Source organism: Balaenoptera ricei, chromosome 12 (assembly GCF_028023285.1).
Source record: "Balaenoptera ricei isolate mBalRic1 chromosome 12, mBalRic1.hap2, whole genome shotgun sequence".
NCBI lineage: Eukaryota > Metazoa > Chordata > Mammalia > Artiodactyla > Balaenopteridae > Balaenoptera > Balaenoptera ricei.
Genome location: NC_082650.1, coordinates 26,191,128 through 26,211,938, shown reverse-complemented (window position 1 = coordinate 26,211,938; position 20,811 = coordinate 26,191,128). Strand labels below are relative to the sequence as shown.

Genomic DNA, 20,811 nt, shown 5'->3' with positions numbered 1-20,811 from the left:
CTATCAACCGGCAAATGGAAGATGGACGTGAGGAAAAGAAGTAAAGAGACTGCTTGCAGTCCCATGACCTGAATGGAAGAAGATCCCATCTCAAGCAGGAAGCTGTGCTGCGGAAGGTAGGAGAACCACCAACTAAACCACACTCATGTTCCCGGGTGTCTGGACCTACCAGAAAGCTCTTGGTCCATTCCCTCTGGTGGCAGCACTGGATAAATACTGTTTGATATCTGTGTCCTGAGTATTGGTCATTGAGGAAGAAGTTCAGGGAGTAGACTCCTAGAATCCATTCAAGTTCATTCAAAAATTGTTTTTTTTATGCTCACCTAAAATGAGCAGGACCCTTAAAACTTGAAAATGATAAAAGCAACTTTTCATTTTATCCACTGTTCTTACTACCCCACTCAAAACATCTTTTAAAAATCCCCTGCCCGAATCAACATTGTGAAAATGACTATATTACCCAAAGCAATCTACAGAGTCAATGCAATCCCTATCAAACTACCAATGACATTTTTCACAGAACTAGAACAAAAAATTTCACAATTTGTATGGAAACATAAAAGACCCCGAATAGCCAAAGCAATCTTGAGACAGAAAAACAGAGCTGGAGGAATCAGGCTCCCGGACTTCAGACTACTACAAAGCTACAGTATTCAAGACAGTATGGTACTGGCACAAAAACAGATATATAGATCAATGGAACAGGATAGAAAGCCCAGAGATAAACCCACGCACATCTGGTCACCTTATTTTTGATAAAGGAGGCAAGAATATGCGATGGAGAAAAGATAGCCTCTTCAATAAGTGGTGCTGGGAAAACTGGACAGCTACATGTAAAAGAATGAAATTAGAACACTCCCTAACACCATACACAAAAATAAACTCAAAATGGATTAAAGACCTAAATGTAAGGCCAGACACTATAAGGGAGGGGATATGGAGATATATGTATATGTATAGCTGATTCACTTTGTTATACAGCAGAAACCAACAGAACATTGTAAAGCAATTATACTCCAATAAAGATGTTAAAAAAAAAATCCCCTTCCTCAGATTGGTGGTGGAGGTGGGGGGAGCGGGGGCTAAGAAGCAAAACCAAATAAACTGCAAACTAGAAACAAGATTAGAACACCTGGTTTATTGGGAAAAATTCATAATGAAAACTGCAACTGCTTATTTTTACAACTTACAAGATAATAATTTGATACATAAAATGAATTGGTTTTCTTTACTTAAGTACAAATATTTTTTTTAAAAATCCATATGATATATCATATTTGCCATTCAGAGAAATCCCACATCCCTGAATGCTCCTGTTGCATGTTTTACCTCAGATATTTTTAATCTGTTTACCAAGGGAAACCAGGTTTTTAACCGTATTTGAGTTTTTGCTTACAGCTGCAATCTATCAGAAGCTGTGTCTACATGATTAGAGCCTGGTCAAGTCTAAGATGAAAAATTCAAGCCATTTCTTCTCTTTAGGCTGTTTTAATGTTACTTTTGTGATGGGAATGGCCCTCCTAATGGTTTACTGAACAACCTAATCCTACCTAGAGGTTACGACGAGTTAGACCAGTCCATCTTTTAATCCAGTCTACCCTAGTCTAGAACATATAGACACCAAACAGCGCAGAATTATTAGTAGCACTTTACCACACCCCAACCCTACAAACCACTTTAAAAGAGAAAATTTCATCTTAAGATTTCACTACTTAAGGAGGCCTTACTACTGCAACAGGCTTTGGCCATGAAAGAATACTTCCCTAGATGCCATATCAAGTTAACGGGAAGCTTAGCCGCAAATCAATTATTCACGATGTTAATTAGAAATTCTCACAAATGATATGCATTTAGGAAACGATTTTGCTTCTTTAAATAGCTGAAGGCTTGAAAAAATATTTACTTTTTGCATTTCTTTTAGAATATTTGGTCACTGGCAATTTTTACCAATATCTTCCTCTTCTCCTTAGTCCTTAATAGACCCAGTTCATTCCATCTGGGAAAAACAGAAACCTGATCAGATAACTCAAATCTCTGAAGCCTTCTCATTTTTACCTTATAAATTATGTGGTTAGTTTCATTCTCATATTCTTTTACAAATGCAATATAAATGGTATGGCTAGATATAAGGAAACACTGGCATATTAGTAATTAGGTAATTAGTTAAAAGAAGTAAGTCTTGTTTAACTCTACAAATCATAGATAAAAGATGAATATGAAACTCTAAAACTAGTTAAGAAATATTCTCTCCCAAAGTATTTTAGCATTTTGACTATAGTTTAATGATATGAACACTGCCCCAAACATAGATTCAAAGTATTCCGGGGGAAACAGTTTCTTTCTCTGGAATCCATCTCAGCAGCAGTGATGTTCTTCAGCTCATTCCCCACCTTAAGGAGATGTGTAGAAGTACCTGGGCTTGGCATTGCCCAGCAGGTCATCTGCATAGTTGGGGAGGCAACAGAAGAAGAAGGCACAGCCAGTCAGGATAATCGTGGCCGCCCACCCAAAGCCGTAGGCCCAGGTATAGATGTAAGTGACACCAGTGTTTTCAGAAAGCTGAAAGGTCTGGTTGTACTTCACAGGGTAAATTATCAGGCAGATGATCTGGAACACAGCTAAAAGGAAGGAAAAAAAAAAAATACAAAGTATGAATGTATGAATGAATGAATGCACGGTAACAACAGATTATTTCCTCTTCCACAACATTTTTGCCTTAAAATAAGTATTAAATCCACCTAAATAATGCTGATAAAAGGGGCTGGGGGAGTCTAGTTAATCATAAGCCAAAAAAAGATGACTGAGTATTGTGTGTCAGAGATACCTGGCACTGAGTAGAATACTGAGTATATGAAATACAGACAGAAAATTAGAGATTCATGTACCTATGTAAGCATTATATATACTAAAGTAAAACGTGCTGAATTGTGGTGTGCAATAGAAAGCAAGAGGGTAGAGGAGAGCCTACTTTTTCATCTTTGCTTTTCCTGTGCCAAACATAAGTTAATATTATCAGTGTTAGCAAAATAAAACATATATGTACATATACATATGTCTGTGTGTATGCACACACAGACACAGAGGAATATTCATTCAGTGAATAAATGACTAAATAAAACAATGAATCAATGATGCGAATGATCAATGGGAGAATCAGCAGAAAAGCCTGCAGAGGAAGGGGGAATCTGAAGAATAAATAGAAATGAAGAGATGGAGGGCAGGAAGAAGAGCATTCCAGCCTGGGGGAATAGAAGTAAAAGAGGGGAATAACCACAGTGCTTTAAAAAGTGAAAGGGAAGATATGGGAAGGAAAACATATGTCAAAAAAATTTCTAAACTCTTTGATATGAGTCACATTATTACAATCATTATTAATCATGTATTAACAATTTACATTGCTTAAAAATAAAAGGAATTTATTAAATCTACTTTGTAGTCTTTTTCAATGAACATGCATAATTATATAAAGCTCTAATGAGTATATACATGCTATGCTATGCTATGCATTTTTTACCTAGTATTTAGTATGTGCATTGCCATGACTTTGGGTATAAGCAGATTTTAGCTCTGTGACACTCAGACGCTACTCTTCACAAAGAGGGATGAGCTGGCTGTGCTCCCAGGAGTATGTCAGGGAGTGAATAGTCCTTATCACCACTTTTCTTTCACCTTAATTTTTTTCTACTAGCTCCACAGATATACCCTTAACTAGTTTTCTTTTTTTTTTTTTTTTAATTACTAGAAAGGCTGTAGATGTTTCCACATCTTGATTTGTTGCTTCTATTTCCCAACTTAAAATGTTGTTCTTTGGCAACTTATGAAGGGCAATCTTGGTGCAGATCTTAAATATTTCTCTGGTTCCTGTCTACTTTATTTTTAAATATTTATTTATTCATTTATTTTGGCTGCACCAGGTCTTAGTTGCAGCATGCAGGATCTTTCAGTTGTGGTGGCATGCGGACTCTTAGTTGTGGCATGTGGACTTCTTAGTTGCAACATGCGAACTCTTAGTTGCGGCATGCATGTGGGATCTAGTTCCCCCACCAAGGATCAAACCCGGGCCCCCTGCACTGGGAGTGCAGAGTCTTACCCACTGGACCACGAGGGAAGTCCCGCTTCCTGTCTAGTTTAAGTAACAAGCTCTCACTAGTTAAGTTTGTCATTTTCTGCAAATCATTGTGTGTGACACAAAAGGAACACTTCTCTGCATTTTTCTCTAATATGCCTAGTAATAAATGTTAAACATTGTTATTTACCCATTTTGGTTCATCACATAAAGTTCTTGTAATGGTCTGGATCAATTTTTACAAAATCTAAATTGTATTGGTGTTCAATTATTCTGATTTTAACCCAATAATATACATCAAATTAAAAATAATTGTTATGAAATATATCTTAAAAATCAAGTAGGGCTTATTCAACATTATTACCGCTAAAAATATATTGAGATTTCTAGGCTTTTTATTTTTCTATTAAACATTTCCCATTCCACTTGTCCAACTCTGAAGGAGAAGAGGAGAATTAAATTGTAAAATGAGAACACAGGATTAAGCAGGACAGTTCAGCTGTTTATCTATCGAAACTCAACAGAACGAGTTTTTTTTACAATAACTCCTGCAACCCTGTTAGCTACAGATGGCAATTACTAGATCTTAATGTTTTAATGTTAAGGTGGACAGAAGAGTTTTACTAGGATTTCTTTTAATTTTGGCAAAATATACTCAACATAATATTTATCATTTTAACCATTTGCTAAGTGTTCGATTCAGTGGCATTAAATACATTCACAATGTTGTGTAATCATCACCACTATCCATACCTAAAACATTTTCAACATCCACAATATGTACCCATTACCCCCTCCCCTCAGCTGCTGGTAACCTCTAATCGACTTTCTGTCTCTCTGAATTTGCCTATTCCAGGTACTTCATACAAGTGAAATCATAAAATATTCGTCCTTCTGTATCTACCTTATTTCTTTCAGCATAATGTTTTCAAGGTCCGTCCATGTTGTAGCTCACATCAAAATTTCATTCCTTTTTATGGCTGAATGATATTCCATTGTATGTATAGACTACATTTTGTTTATATATTTATCTGCTGATGAACACTTGGGTTGTTTCCACCTTTTGGCTACTGCGAATAATGCTGCTATGAACGTGGACGTACAAGTACCTATTCAAATCCCTGCTTTTGGTTCTTTTGGATATATACTTAGAAGTGGAATTGATGGGTCCTAAAGGATTTTTCAATGAACGTTAATGTCATAGTGTTATTTCTAATGGTGATTTGTATAGGCATCTACCTAGTCTTCTAAGACATGTGATAGGAAGCTACATCAAATTGTTTCTTTGATAAGGTCTTGTAAATTTGAACTACAAAACACCAAATAAAAGTGGAGGTGGGATTCAACAAGATTCCTCATATGTTTTGTGATTCCTAGCCATTTCTGATTCTAAAATATTATTCCAGAAGCAAAGTTTGAAACATGAGGAACACTCGAGTAAACTTTATTTTGAATCAAAAGACATGTTTAAATGTACAGGGGACGGTTAGACCTTCACTGACCAGTTCTCGGAGGCTGCCTCCTTCCTCCCAGCCAGGGCCTTTTTGGTCCTCACTTATCCTGCCCTAGAGCCTGCCATCACCTTCTTTGTACTCAGGGAACCCTGCGCACGGTGGTCCCGCTCAGACTCAGGCTTGATCCTACGGACCCCTCTAGTTACAAGGCTTCTTACTTGTTTCCAAAACCAAATGCTCACTTTGTATTTATACCCCAGGTCTGTGGCTGGATTTCGGCTTTGGTTCCATGAGCCTAAGTTGGTAGCTTGAGAAATGGCCTATGGCCGCCTCGCTTTGCCCTTATCAGCATCTTCTTCTTCTTTCCCCGCCTCAGGAAATCCAGATGTGCATCTAAATCCAGCTCTGTGGCTGGGGTCCTGCTCCTTTGGCAGACTTCCCTACTGCCAGGTGCCCACCTAAAATTTCAAATAATTCTTGCCTCTAGATTCTTGCTCCTAGATTCCTAGTTCTTATATTCCCTTAATAAATGTTCTCTCCGAGCCCCACCCAGCTGCATCACTAAGTTTCCCATCCCCCAACCCTGGCTGTAAGCTGCAAAGAGGCAGTTCCAGATCTGGCCCCGCCCAGATCCCCCATCCCACTGCAGAAAACCCTTCTGTGACCCACCACATCCTAAGACTGCAGAACGCCTTCAACAAGTGCAATGGTTCAGGGACATTCCAGTCCCCTCCGGCATGGGGCTCATGGGAGGCCAGCCTGGGACCACTAGGGAGACACTGCACTTCCAGCCCTGGTCCCTCGGGGCAGGGCTGTCAAGGACATGGGGTCATCTACAAGAGATAGCAGCAGGTAGAGTGACAACCTTCCTCACTTGGATGGGGGGCATGGAACACTGTCTCAGGCAGAGGATAAAAGGGATCCAGCTCTTAAAATACATCTCTCCTCTGTTACTTCTGCCTTTGGTGACACATCTTCCGAGAACAGAGCAGGAACTGTATTGTCAGAGATCTTCTTTGTGGCGTGGACATTATTATATTGATGTCCACTGCAGATAGGAAGAAAGGATTGCTGGCGCACAGTCTTACCAGCCAGGGCCAGGAGGCCTCCAATCATTCTCAGGAAGACAAGCATTTGGGATCCGCAGAGGGCAAAGAAAGAGAGGATGAAACAGATCACCAGGATGATGAAGCCACAGAAGAGCATGGCGGCAGCTGCCTTTCCCCACTCTGCGAGAAAGAAACAGCCAATTAGTAAGACAGACAAGCCAAACTGAAAAATTACTTATCAAAGCATCAATGGGGTTTTTTTTTTTCTTTCTACTAATTGTATTTGGGTGGAAGAACAGTTTTTCTTTAGACAATACTTAAGCATCTCCATATTTTAAGGGAAGAATAGGCAATTCATAGGTAGGACATTAACAGACTGATATGCAGTAATGCCTTATCCCCTCGGTTTTGGGGCAAATGTTCATACCTCCGAAATGAAAAGTAAACTACATTAAACTGTATCTCATTTAATAAACTGGCATATAAACAGGTATATTTAAAATTTAGAGTCACTCAAGTTCTACGATAACATGACCACAATAAACAACATTTTTACTATGGAACAATCCAAATTACAATCTTTTCAGGAACTGTTTCAAATACCTTTAAAAGGATCTTTGTTCCATATTAAGGTTTGGTCCCATGCAAAAATAATTATTGAAAACTCATAGTACTTATGACTAGGCAGAGATATAAAATAAAACAATTTAATTGTAAAGTAGCTGTGCTTTTTATAACAAGTTTAGGTGCAAACAACATTTCTAAATTTTTGCCTAAATTTTAACTTGCGAAGTATTCAGAATTTATTGCACAATAATTCTCAATTATTGACATGGGCCCTAAGAACAATAAGAATGAGGTGGAAATTGAGTTCTAGGTTTGAAGATCTACGTGAGCAGCTCTAGCCCTGGGTCATTCTGCTCCGCCCCTGTGAGAAGAGAAGAGTCATGACTCCCAAGCTAAGGATTCCAGCCAATAGTTCATATTGTTCAAACTGCACTGATTTGTAAAATCTCTTCCCACACAACCTTCTCTCTAGAGGTAGTAACTGACATGTAGGAAGTAATCGCTCTGTGCCAGGCACTAGGCTAAGAACCCGCCATGCCTTAGCAACCTGAATCCTCACAATAACTTTTTAAGGTTCACACTCTGTTATCAATTCTATTTTAGAAGTGAGATTATACTAAGCCTTTGAGAGTCCAGATAACCTGCCCATAGCCACACAGCTGGCAGCCAAGTTTGATTTCCAGACTGTTTGAATCCAGAACAGGACTCTTTTTTTTTTTTTTTTAAGATATAATTTACATACTAGAAAATTCATCCATTTAAAGTGTACAATTCAGTAGTTTTCACTCTATTCACAGGGTTGTGCAACCATCACCACTTACAATTCCAAAATTTTCATCCCCCCAAACAGAAACCCCATGTCCGTTAGCAGTCTCCTCCTCCTCCCCTCTTCCTTCAGCTTCTGGTCTACTTTCTGTCTCTATAAATTTGCTTATTCTGGACATTTCATATAAACGGAATTATATACTATGTGGCCTTTGTGACTGTCTTACGCTTTCACTTAGCATAATGTTTTCAAGGTTCACCCATGTTGGAGCAGCATGGATTAGGACTGCATTCCTTTTTATGACCAATAATTATTCTATTGTATGGATAGCCCACATTATGTTTACCCACTCATTCATTAATGGATGAACATGCAACCTTAACCTATTTCTCTTTATTGCATTTGAAAAGGAGAGCTGCGTGTACCTCGGCACTGGTTTTACTCCAGCTTTAACCGAGCTTGGCTGGCAAACATATCCTCACTTAATTTTGGGTCATTGGACTGGTCAATGTTAGACAAAGATAAGGACCAGCAGAAAGAACAAAGGCTTGGGAGCCAGCTCGCCCTCATTTATACCCTGCCTCTATTACCTATTAGCCACTGTCGGGCTGCTCATCTGTTAACCAAGGCTAAAATGCCTTCTTTCAAGATTACTGTGAGGTTGAGAGCTCTTGTGTGAAAAGTCACGGAGCTATTAATTCTCCAGCCCTCTCTGTTCAAAAATGTCCTCATGTATTCCTGTGGCTTTCTCCAGTACCTCAAGTTTTCACTTTATTCGACCTTTTCAAGGTTCTACACTGTCACATGAAGACTCTTCCTCAGTTCTCCACTGCATGTTTACATCTTCAACTGTTAGAGACAAACCTGGGCTGAGCTCCCCTGTTCCCTTCTCTAGCCTCCACACTCCGTCCAAATCTTCATCTAGATTCAGGGATGACTGGGGTATAATAGGTAATTAAGGAAACGACACATGCTCAATGTTTTTTACATGCTCAAATACCATGTTTTCACACAAATTACCCCTTAGTGGCACTGGTCAGGATGGCGGCATGACAGTAACCTTAGCGGGCCTAGTTTTATGTTTAGAATTTTTATTACTTTCCTCCATGTCTTGGTCTTCCTGTGAGATCAGTAAGACCAAGGTAAAATAGAAATGTTTTATTTTAAAATAGACATGGATAAAGCCAAAATGTGAGATTGAGCAAGTCTCATTTTTTTTCTCATTTTTGTCTTGTCCTTCGAGTAAGGTAACTTTCCAGAGAAAAGGGACCATGCTTTGGAAAGAACATTAACTAATCAGACCATCTCAAAGTCTAGCCCATAAAGCACTGACTCAAAATCATCAGTGGTGTTTATAAAAAGTATGGATTCCTATGCATCCCTCCAGATATACTGAATCAGAGTTGGAAAGGAATCTGCATTTTACTGGTATTTCTTACATTTATACTAAAGTTTGAGAACAACTAAGAGAGATGATTAATCTTCTTATAAAAGTAGCTGCAACATTGCCAAAAAGGAGCATGTAACTTTCAGTATGTGACCCACTGTCAATTACAGTCTCATATCTGTAGATTTTTGCATGGCTACTGCCAATCATTAAATTCAATTAAATACAATCATTAAATTCCAATAAGCAGACACTGAGTTTTCCTTTTAAGGTGAGTTCACATGTTGGAAACTGTTCAATGAAAAGGCAACACAGCTATATAAGCATACAGAGGAATGCAGACAGTGAAGATCAATTGTATAGCAGAATGTGAGTTTTCAATAAAAACAGGAGAAACATCCTAACAGGGAACATATTTAGTATTCAAACTTTAACAATCACAGATTCAGGTTTTTAAAGTATAGCTAAATAAATGATGTATGATGTTGCTATAAAGAGTAACATCAATCATTTTACCTGTTTATTTGAGGAAGATTAATACAAAGTTAGATTATTGCTATTACTGCTTCCGCTGACATTACCGCTGAGGTGTAATTTACATTTAGTTGCAGGTACTTGAACGGAATTAAATAAAAGAAATAGTAAGCCAATTCACCTAACCTAAAACCAACAGGTGAAAGTAAATATAAACAGATCATTTCAAGAACTTTTCCTATGTTACGTTAAATCAACTTGATTAGCGTCTTCCTTATTTAAAATGCTGAGTCTAAAGAAAATCAAAATGGAAAGTTAAGCAACAGTCTGTCTGGAGAAAGGCTGCCTTGGAAGTAGAACGTGTAAAACCTGCTCCTTGAGAGTGGAAACACGCACATTGATTCACTTAACTATCATTTAAGATACAAATCTTGACATGGTTTTGAAGGTCCTGACTGATGGATAACAAGGAAGGCAATCTGCTGTCTCATGTCCATGACTATTTTGTTGTAAGATGATGAGATGGATCCTGCCAGGTCTGAGCAGGGTCCTCCCAGCCCAATATTCTGCCTGAGAAGGGAACCAACAGCCATGTAGACTAACAAAATGGCAATTCTCCATGACATACATTTTGAAAACTTAAGAGAAATCTGGGGGCTTCCCTGGTGGCGCAGTGGTTGAGAATCTGCCTGCTAATGCAGGGGACACGGGTTCGAGCCCTGGTCTGGGAAGATCCCACATGCCACGGAGCAACTGGGCCCGTGAGCCACAGCTACTGAGCCTGCGCGTCTGGAGCCTGTGCCCCGCAACGGGAGGGGCCGCGATAGTGAAAGGCCCGCGCACCGCGATGAAGAGCGGCCTCCGCACCGCGATGAAGAGTGGCCCCCACTTGCCGCAACTAGAGAAAGCCCTCACACGAAAACTAAGAGACCCAACACAGCCATAAATAAATAAATAAATAAATAAATAAAGTATTAAAAAAAAAAAAAAAAAAGGCTCACAGGTTAAAATTTTCATCTTAAAAAAAAAAAAAAAAAAAAAAAAAGAGAAATCTGTAGGCTAAGTGCTTTGGTCTCTCTTAATCACCCAGAATGAGTCTAATATCTATAAATTTACCCAACCCTTTGGGAACTATATATTTATATTTTTATATTATACCTTGGTCTAAATTGTACTCTATTTACCAGCCCCAATGGAAAAACATCAATTTTTAAAACTTATCTTGAAGCTACTTCTTTCATGATTCAACATCAACAGATGGTCCTCAGTTCTTTGAAGAGAGTCCATCTTCATCTATTCTGAAGACAAGTCTGTCCTTCATTAATATTTTATACACTAAATTTCTGCCTTTCCTAATCTGCATTTTACTGGTATTTCTTACATCCATACTAAAATCTGAGAACAACTAAGATAGATGATTAATCTCCTTTTAAAAACAGATTGCAGCACTGCCAAAAAGGAGCATGTAACTTTCAGTATGTGACCTACTGTCAATTATAGTCTCATTTCTATAGATTTTTTTCATGGTTACTGCCAATCATTAAATTCAATTAAATACTATCATTAAATTCAAATAAGCAGAATGTGTGTGTGTGTGTGTGTGTGTGTGTGTGTGTGTGTGTAGGGGATTGGGGAAGGATTCTCATTGTCAATTATCTTTCTCTGAATTGAGACCACAAATGCATGCTGCACTCCAGGTAAACAGAGTTTCTGTGCAGGAATGTTGTTTGTTTGTTTTGTTTCCTTAAGGGAAGATAAATTTGGTGTTTCATATATATATATATAATTTATTCTGTCCTAAGTTTATTTTCTAAGTACCACTTGAAGAAATTTATGTTATCAAAGAAACCAGCAACGTTATAAATCCACTTTTAGATAAGATTCATTAAAGATCCATTTAGGTAATGAATGGCTTATCAGATTTTGCTATTGCTTGCAAAGATTCAACATAAGTCAACAACATGGAAACCATTCACTGGTTACTAATGAAATTCTGAGTTTTTTCTAAAAAATGTTTTTAAGTTTTTTGTATGAGGGATAATGCTATACGTTTTTCCAGAGATTATATACTAAAACATGATGTTACAAGGCAAATACAGCTGGGAAAAGACCAGCAAAATCAACTGATAAGAAAAGAGCAATAAAAGTAAAAATAAATAAATACCTTGAATATCAAGCTAGAAACCATAAATCAAAGTTAAGTTTGTGAAAAGAAAAAATAAATAAACTTTTATTTTAAGACAAGGAGAGCACTACTGCTATATCGTGGGTGATATTTTGGAGACTGTCATTACTTTTTCATCCCAAATTAGTATTTCTTTTAATGGATTTGCTGCATTCTTCAGTAGTTTTACATGTGGGCACCAAACATTGACCAAAACAGTCTGTGGCCTAGCCCCTTACTCAGTGCCCTGCAGATTCCAAATTGTCACCCAACTAGAGGATGGTTCCTTTCCAGAACAAAGGATTCATCTATGAACAATACAGAAAGCCCTACCCAGTGAATACAAGATTTTGTCAGATTCCTTCCTATTGTTTCTATAAAGTTCTTTATGTCATACACAAGCAGAACTGAAAATGGGACAAGACCATAATTGAAAAAATAAAAAAGATGCTATCTTGTGACCACCTAGAAGGGTGGGATAGGGAGGGTGGGAGGGAGATACAAGAGGGAGGAGATATGGGGATATATGTATATGTATAGCTGATTCACTTTGTTATAAAGCAGAAACTAACACACCATTGTAAAGCAATTATACTCCAATAAAAAAAAAAAAAAATATATATATATATATACTCCACGTTCAAAAAAAAAAAGATGTTATCTACAAATAAATATAAACATGCGGGGATGATATATTCAAAAAGACTGTTGCATATTCAATTCAATGAGATCTGCAGTAATACAGGCCAGTGCTTCTGAAACTTAAAAGTGCTTACAGGGCTTCCCTGGTGGCGCAGTGGTTGAGAGTCTGCCTGCCAATGCAGGGGACACGGGTTCGAGCCCTGGTCTGGGAAGATCCCACATGCCGCGGAGCAACTAGGCCCGTGAGCCACAACTACTGAGCCTGCGCGTCTGGAGCCTGTGCTCCACAACAAGAGAGGCCGCGACAGTGAGAGGCCTGCGCACCGCGATGAAGAGTGGCCCCCGTTCGCCACAACTAGAGAAAGCCCTTGCACAGAAACGAAGACCCAGCACAGCCAAAAATAAATAAATAAAATAAATAAATTTAAAAAAAAAATTGACCTTTAAATATTCCTTACCAATACAGAGTGAAATTTGGAGCCTCTTTATAAAAAAAAAAAAAAAGTGCTTACAAATCACCTGGGGACCTTGTTAAAATACAGATTCCAATTCAGTAGGTGGGACCTGAGATGCTGAGTAGCCAGTAACCTCCCAGATAATGCTGATACTGCTGGTCTGTAACACACGAGTAGCAAAAATCTGGAGGATGACTCAGGAAAAGCCTCCAAAAAAATCGACACAGGAAGAATGATTCTGCAGATGGTTTGGAAGGCAGGAAAGGAATGGCTTAAAGGAAGAATGATGCCGGGGTCTCTGGGGAGAAATTCCACAGTAGGTGTGAGATTCTTTACATGCTCTACATTTTCCCCTGAAACTGAGCCAGATGATAACCCTTTCCCATTGGTTTTTATGGAACTTTACCCCTTTATGGCCTTCTTTAAAGTCTGAGTGGGGAAACCATCCTACACGGGAAGATGGGAAAATACAGGAAATTCTGTGTGAACTCAGACAAGATAACTAGCAGCAAATTTGGAATCTACCCTCAAATGTTTGAAAATCTGTCCGTTGGAAGAAGGCTGGAAAGAAGAATTTACAGAGAAGCACATTTCACCTCTTGTCAGTGTAAGAGAGGTACTTTTAAACAAATAGCATCGCGGAGAAAATTGAGTTAAGTTGCTGAACAAAGGGAAGAAGTTCAGATCAACCAAGGGCGATGCTGATAGGTGGGCTTTGGAGAAAGCTTGAGTAGGTGCACTATTCATCCCTCCTAGTTCTAATAGTCTAGGAGTCTCTGGCCATTTACAAGGAGAAAAGACAAATCAGGAATTGAGGCTCTCTGGTAGTGCTAAGCGCGGCAAATGTGGAGTAAAATGGTCAAGATCACTGGTTCCTAGACGTCTAGATTTTATAAATCAACATATATATTTTTTTAATTATGAAAATCAATTGAGAGTGTCCAACTTTTTGTTTTACTATGAGTGAATGTGAACACATGCCCGCAAAGATTAATCTATCTACTAATGCCTAATTTCATAAAATAAGAGCATTTGAATACCTGCCCCTGCCCCTCTGCAAAAAAGCCACAAGAACATAATCTCAAAATGAAATCCTTTAAGTTGAATTTAGGCTAATGTAAAACTATTAACTTCACACTTATTGATATTTTTCTCATTTCTCGTACATTTAAGAACCATAGGACTAGATGATCTAAAAATATTTCCTATATTAACCTGATTCTTTGACTTATCCAAGGCTGATTTCATGTAAAAAACAATCAATGTGGTATCTTTGGTAAAAATGAGGCTCTGCACTTCTGAGTTCAAATTCAAGGCAAAGGCTCTCCAATGCTGCCACACTTGACTCCCCGCCGTCATTCTTGGAGCATAAATTCATCTCGGCTGTCCCTGTAATTTATGCATAAACTTATCTTCATTAGTCTCTACCCTGACAAGTCGGAGCTTGCTTAGGACTTGAAATCTACAACTCTGATGCTGAAAATATCCTCCTGATGTACTCTTTCTTAAAACTGTAAAAGAAGGTGCCAGGAGTGCAAAAATACTATCTGTGAACATGGATTCAAATTTAATTTAGCATTTTCTTTTATTTATTTATTTATTTTTGGCTGCGTTGGGTCTTCGTTGCTGTGCGCAGGCTTTCTCTCTAGTTGCAGTACGCGGGCTTCTCGTTGCTGTGGCTTCTTTTGTTGCGGAGCACCGGCTCTAGGCACGCAGGCTTCAGTAGCTGTGGCCCACGGGCTTAGTTGCTCCGCGGCATGTGGAATCTTCCCAGACCAGGGCTCAAACCCGTGTCCCCTGCATTGGCAGGTGGATTCTTAACCACTGTGCCACCAGGGAAGTCCTAACTTTGCATTTTCTTTATATATGAAATTTGAATGATCATTTCAATGTTTAAATCTAGATTTTTCTTTTCCAATTTTGAGGACTAGAAACCATGACTGTTTTAAAAATTCAAACAAGAATTTGTATTTATTTAGTTGTTACTATTATGTAAAAGAAAATATTCAGTGTTTAATTTGATTCATTGATGAGGAAAAATGAGGTGATATGGTAATCTGAAATTCTTTAAAAAAAAGTTAATGACAGTGAAGGATATAACATTCTGCTTTTTACATAATTCTATGGAACTATTTACCTTTATAAAAAAAAGTCTCTATTATTTAGTATTATTGCTGATACCTGCCAGCAAAATGAACATATTGTTACAAATGTTAGCAAATAAAAGAGATAGTGAAGCACTTTGTAATAAACAGGTATACTTTCTTAATACTGTAGTTTACAGTGGTAAATCACAAGGTTTATTTTCTAGCACATAGCAAGAATTTTTTAAAAAGTGGATATACACAGTTAATTCTCAATATTGATATATCATTTTAATTAGAGCCATCAACCTTACTCCTTGTTGTGTTTGTACATACGTGGGAGTATGTGTAAACTGCTTACTGTATTTTAGATACAATATGACCTCATGTGAAAGTATTGTTTTTGGCAAGGCCTAACTGCAGCTATCTGAAAATCTCAAAAGTTCAGAGACGCCTAGATAATCAACCTACGGGATAGGAATACACAATGTCTACACCTGTGAGGCAAAACTAGCCAACTGTCCATGGCAGGAGACGGAGTGGAAGTATAATAATCACTCCAACTCACTTTTGACTTCAATAGCCTGGGATGGACCTCTCCTGGTGAATTCATAGCTGTTTTCTTCTTCCAAGGTCACCTAATGACAGTGGGTGCTAGATTCATGATTTGATTCTAGGGCTTGAGCAAAAGCCGCGTCTAACACGTTCTTGGCACTTGATTATCTTTGCAAAGGTCACCGGAATAACCAAATTGGAATGTGAAAGCCACCGACCACTTATGAAAATCAGTCTTGCTGCATCACAAAGGCAGTACTAGATTCCTCAAGACTCACTTGGAAAACCGAACTTTTCTAAAGACCAATTTCTATATCAAATTGAAACATCAACTGTACACTGGATCCGTCTTTTCTCTACAATTAAAAGAAGTTAATGCTTTAGACTCCTGTCTAATTAAAAAATTAGAAAAATTAGAAAACAAACAAAACCTGCTTACTCCCTTCTATATCAAAGCACTCTATCAGCCTGAGGTTAGAAGAGCCACACCCTAGGAAGGTGAGTTCATCCTGCAAATCAAGAAAAATAAAAACTGCGTTGTGCGTTTTTCACAAGAGGGCTGTGGTCACAGCCAGAGCTGTGCAGGCTAGATCATGTCCCAGCAATAGTGCTGATCTAGGCTCTGCCTGCACCCTTCTCCCCGCCGGCACACTAACCTTCTTAATTCATATGCCCAGGATCGCTGAATATTCTTTGGGTCTGTATTAGTCTTTGCAGTGAGATACGATTATCAAAGTCTGTTTAAAAACACATCTGTTTTAAGCAAGTCTATTAAATCCCCTACAAGATATTGAACTCTGTTGCATTTTAACCTGAAGATAGAGACATATTATTTCAAAGAAATTAATTCCCTTCGAAAACCTTAAAGACTTGGGGTAATACAAACCCTGGCAGGTGTGTTGTTTGTGCTTTAAGAGAGGAAAAACACAGACTTCAAGGAAAGTAAGAATTCCATTTAGTCTTTACATTTTATTACCTGCTAAGGAGAACCATGCCTCCTTTGGGGGGTAAATTCTTGGGGAGAACTTCCAAATAATTCCGCAGTAGATAAGATAAAGCACCAAGCCCCTGATACAGGGTCCCAGAAATAAACAGAGTTTGGTTTGAAGCCCTGGGCCACTCTGGAGGTGCGGGGCAAGTCAGAGATCCTAGCAGAGAATGGGAAAAAAAAGCAGGGTAGCCTTCTTTCTCAGTTTTAAACTATTAAACTCAGTTGGTAAGGCTCCATTCAGTAGTAGTTGTCTTTAAGCTTCTGATTATTCTCATACTTAAACCCTCCTCTCCCGGACCCCTCACACAATCCTAATGACGATAGACCCTGGCTGTTCTTCCCGTCTACGAGAAAGCAGGGGGTGGTACCAGCCCAGAGCGAGCTCCTCTCCAGTCCCGCGTAATAATAACAGGTAGTCCCTGAGGCTTCCTGCATGCTGGAAAAATAAAATACTCTATCTGCGATATATTAAATTGTCAACTCTGCTTCATTTCGCTGGTGTAGAAGATGTGTTTGCTTTTTAGATTTCAAATCAGATTAAAATAAAGTTTTCTAAACAATGCCTGGCCTAAGCCAAAAAGACACACCAACAAGAACTAGCCTGAAGCATTAAACACTGCAGTACCTACTGAAATCGTCACTGCTGAAACTTTGACTTAAAGGGCTTTTTTAAAGGAAGAAGGGATGCTTTCACTTAGTTCAAGTTAAACGAATAATACAGCAACATTAGGGAAAGTACGCATTTTAAATACTTACATTTTAAAATATAAGGCATATTTCATATTTTAAAATATAAAATAGGTGGCGAAATGGGAAGAAATTTCAGTAGGTCTCCAAGAAAATATACTTTGTTCATTATATTTACTCATCAAACCCTTTTCAAATGGCTGAAATCATCTTTGGCTGTACCGACAGACCCTACGAATAAATGTAGTTTGAACTAGGGCCATTTTCTTCCAGTGTCGAGCCTGGTTTTGGCCACTGAAAGCTGCTACTGCTTTATTTTGTTCGGCTCGGATGTATGAACCTAGGCTCTAAAGAGATTTTTGTTGAATCACCCATTACCCCCGACCCTGTTCAGTCCCTTCTCGACCCTGTTTAGTCCATTCTCATAGGGCGACTTCCGCACTCCCAGGGCGCCGGCGCTCGCCCAGCAGCCGCCCGGAGGACTTCACGGAGGCGGCACTCACCATACTCCATGAGGCTGTCGCAGGGGCCCTGTGAGGTACACCGCAACCACAGCGAGGACTCCTGGCTGTCATTGTCCGACTTCAGCCATCCGCGGCCGGCCAACGCGATGATGTCGAAAACGATGGCGCAGAACAGGAGCAAGGGCAGGATCCACCTGCAGCGCCCGCAGGCCAGGCCGCAGCCCAGCATCTCGACGGTGGTGGCGGAGAGGAGAGGAGCGCGCGGGGCTCGGACGCCGGCGGAGAGTGACCCTCGAGCGGCGGCAGCGCGACAAAAGGGAGGAGGCCGCGGGGAGGCGGCTCCTGGAGGACGCGGCTCGGGGCTGGCCGCGGGCGCGAGACGCCCGCCCCACCTAGATTCCGGTGACTCAGAGCGCACCGCCCTGACCTGCCCGGCCGGCCGGGGCGCGCGCGGGGGAGGAGGGGCCGGGCTCGGGTTACACTGGGTGTGTGTGAGCTTACTCTGCCCGGAGAGACCTGGAGCCGCGGGGACCCACTGCCTCGTTTGCCTCTCACTTGGTCCTCTCGCATCCAATGCTTTTCTTCTCAGTGCTTCAACGTGTACACATTTTAATCTGCGCATCACCAGTTGAATATTTAACCCCTGAAGTCGGATCAAGGTCTGATTTTCAACAATACGATATTTAAGTTTCGAGCCATTTGAGACGAGTGCACACATTGGACAGGGGTCATTGCCGCACTCTGAGCGCATGTAGCGAGCCCAGGAGCCGGTCCCTGACCCTCCCCGGCAGGGCTGGGCGATTCCTGCTGGGCTCCACCTTTGTACCTTGTACCATGGCTGCTTCAGACTCTTCACTGCTTACATCCCCGCCTTCCCCACTCGGGTGCCAACTCTTTGACAGAGAGACCATGTTTTATTAATCTGTGTATCCCCGGTGCCCAGCACTGTGTCTGGGTCTTAAGGGGGACACAATAAACATTTTATGCGTGAACACACTGAGATTAACAAATGCTCATTTCCGTCCTAGGAGCGCTTCACCCGGCTTCTCCAGGTAAATTCAGGTCCTCTTTGCCACAGGCCACTCCCTACCACAAATCTCTTACCTATTTAGACCCCGCTGCATCTACCTTTTTCATTTCCTATTTTGAGGTTTCTCCAAATAAAAACCATATGTCATGTCAGCATGCAACCAGCACCTAAAGCCCCACCTCCTGTGTCCTGGCCCTACTTCTGTCACCACCATGACTCCTCAGGTGTGGATGGAGGGTGAGGTGGCAGCTGGGAGTGGTACTGAGGAGAAACAAGTTCTCAGTGTCCGCACCGCCATGGCCTTGGGCAAATCATGAAGAATACCCAATGAGGGTCATATCTTACCTTGTACTTCCAAAGATTTATTCTGAATCACTTTTCCTTTTTATTTAATTGAAGATTTACAATATTCTGTTAGTTTCAGGTGTACAGCATAGTGATTCAGTATTTTTATAGATTATATTCCATTTAAAATTATTATGAAATATTGGCTATATTCCCTGTGCTGTACAATATATCCTTGTAGCTTATTTATTTTATACATAGAAGTTTGTACCTCTTAATCCACTACCCCTATCTTGCCCCTCCCCTTTCCCTCTTCCCACTGGTAACCGCTAGTTTGTTCTCTATATCTGTGAGTCTTTCTGTTTTGTTTTATTCATTCGTTTTATCTTTTTAGATTCCACATATAAGTTATATAGTCTTTGTCTTTCTCTGACCTATTTCACTAAGCATAATACCCTCCAAGTTCATCCATGTTGTTACAAATGGCAAAATTTCATTCTTTATTAATATTCATATATATATACACACACACACACACACACACACACACACACACACCACATCTTTATTCATTCATCTGTTGATGGACACTATGTTGCTTTCATATCTTGGATATTGTAAATAATGCTGCAGTGAACATTGGGGTGCATGTATCTTTTTGAATTAGTGTTTTCCTTTTCTTCAGATATATTCCCAGGAGTGGAATTGCTGGCTCATATGATAGTTCTATTTTTAGTTTTTTGAGGAACCTCCATACTGTTTTCCATAATGGCTGCACCAATTTACTTTTCCACCAACAGTGTAGGAGGGTTCCCTTTTCTGCACATCCTCACAAACATTTGTTATCTGTGGTCTTTTTGTTGATAGCCATTCTGACACGTATGAGGAAATATCTCACTGTGGGTTTGATTTGCATTTCTCAGATGTGAATCCCTTACTTTTTCCATTAATTTAAAATGAAAGAAGTGGGAAATATTTAGCAGTGTTTAAAATTTAGTCTCCTGTATTTCAGTTTGGTATTCTCAATAGAAACAAAATACTGTATTTTGTGTTATGCTGTTCTCTGGCAATTTTTGAGGACGAATAAAATAAAATTACTGAGAAAGTTAGTGTCTGAAACCACCTGAAATAATTTCCCTAGCCTTCATTTTACATAAACCAGCTGCACATATTTTCATTAAAGGCAAAAATTTTCACTTTCAAAAGTAGCACAAAGGGGCTTCCCTGGTGGTGCAGGGGTTAAGAATCCGCTTGCCAATGCAGGGGATACGGGTTCAATCCCTGGTCCGGGAAGATCCCACATGCCGCAGAGCAACTAAGCCCGTGCGTCACAACTACTGAACCTGCGCTCCAGAGCCCGTGAGCCACGACTACTGAGCTCACGTGCTGCAACTCCGGAAGCCTGCGTGCCTAGAGCCCATTCTCCGCCACAAGAGAAGCCACCGCAGTGAGAAGCCCACACACCGCAGCGAAGAGTAGCCCCTGCTGCCCGCAACTAAAGAAAACCTGCGTGCAGCAACGAAGACCCAACACAGCCCCAAAAATTAATTAATTAATTAATTAATTATTTTTTTAAAAAGTAGCACTAGGGGGTATTCTGCCGAGAGTTAACTGCATACGGTGTAGACTGTGTGAAGAAAATGCTCTCAGTTTTCACAAGTAATGAAAATATTTGTTTTATTAGCTGTATA

At 39.8% G+C, this 20,811-nt stretch overlaps 1 protein-coding gene across 1 annotated transcript; it reads right to left on the bottom strand.

The window, feature by feature from the left end:
- Positions 1–1,123: 1,123 nt before the first annotated feature.
- Positions 1,124–18,192, bottom strand: PERP (p53 apoptosis effector related to PMP22). Its single transcript, XM_059941913.1, has 3 exons — positions 17,845–18,192; positions 6,609–6,749; positions 1,124–2,618 (listed from the first exon to the last, which is right to left on the bottom strand). Exons 1-3 carry the CDS (start codon positions 18,032–18,034, stop codon positions 2,392–2,394), a joined length of 558 nt encoding a protein of 185 aa, XP_059797896.1. The 5' UTR covers positions 18,035–18,192; the 3' UTR covers positions 1,124–2,391.
- Positions 18,193–20,811: the final 2,619 nt, after the last annotated feature.

Excerpts from the sequence above, each read along its gene's own strand:
- PERP (XM_059941913.1), bottom strand. The coding sequence starts at position 18,034 with ATGCTGGGCTGCGGCCTGGCCTGCGGGCGCTGCAGGTGGATCCTGCCC. Across the intron at positions 6,750-17,844 it reads CGACAGCCTCATGGAGTATG|AGTGGGGAAAGGCAGCTGCC; the intron begins GTGAGTGCCGCC and ends TCTTTCTCGCAG. Across the intron at positions 2,619-6,608 it reads AGGCCTCCTGGCCCTGGCTG|CTGTGTTCCAGATCATCTGC; the intron begins GTAAGACTGTGC and ends CCTTCCTTTTAG.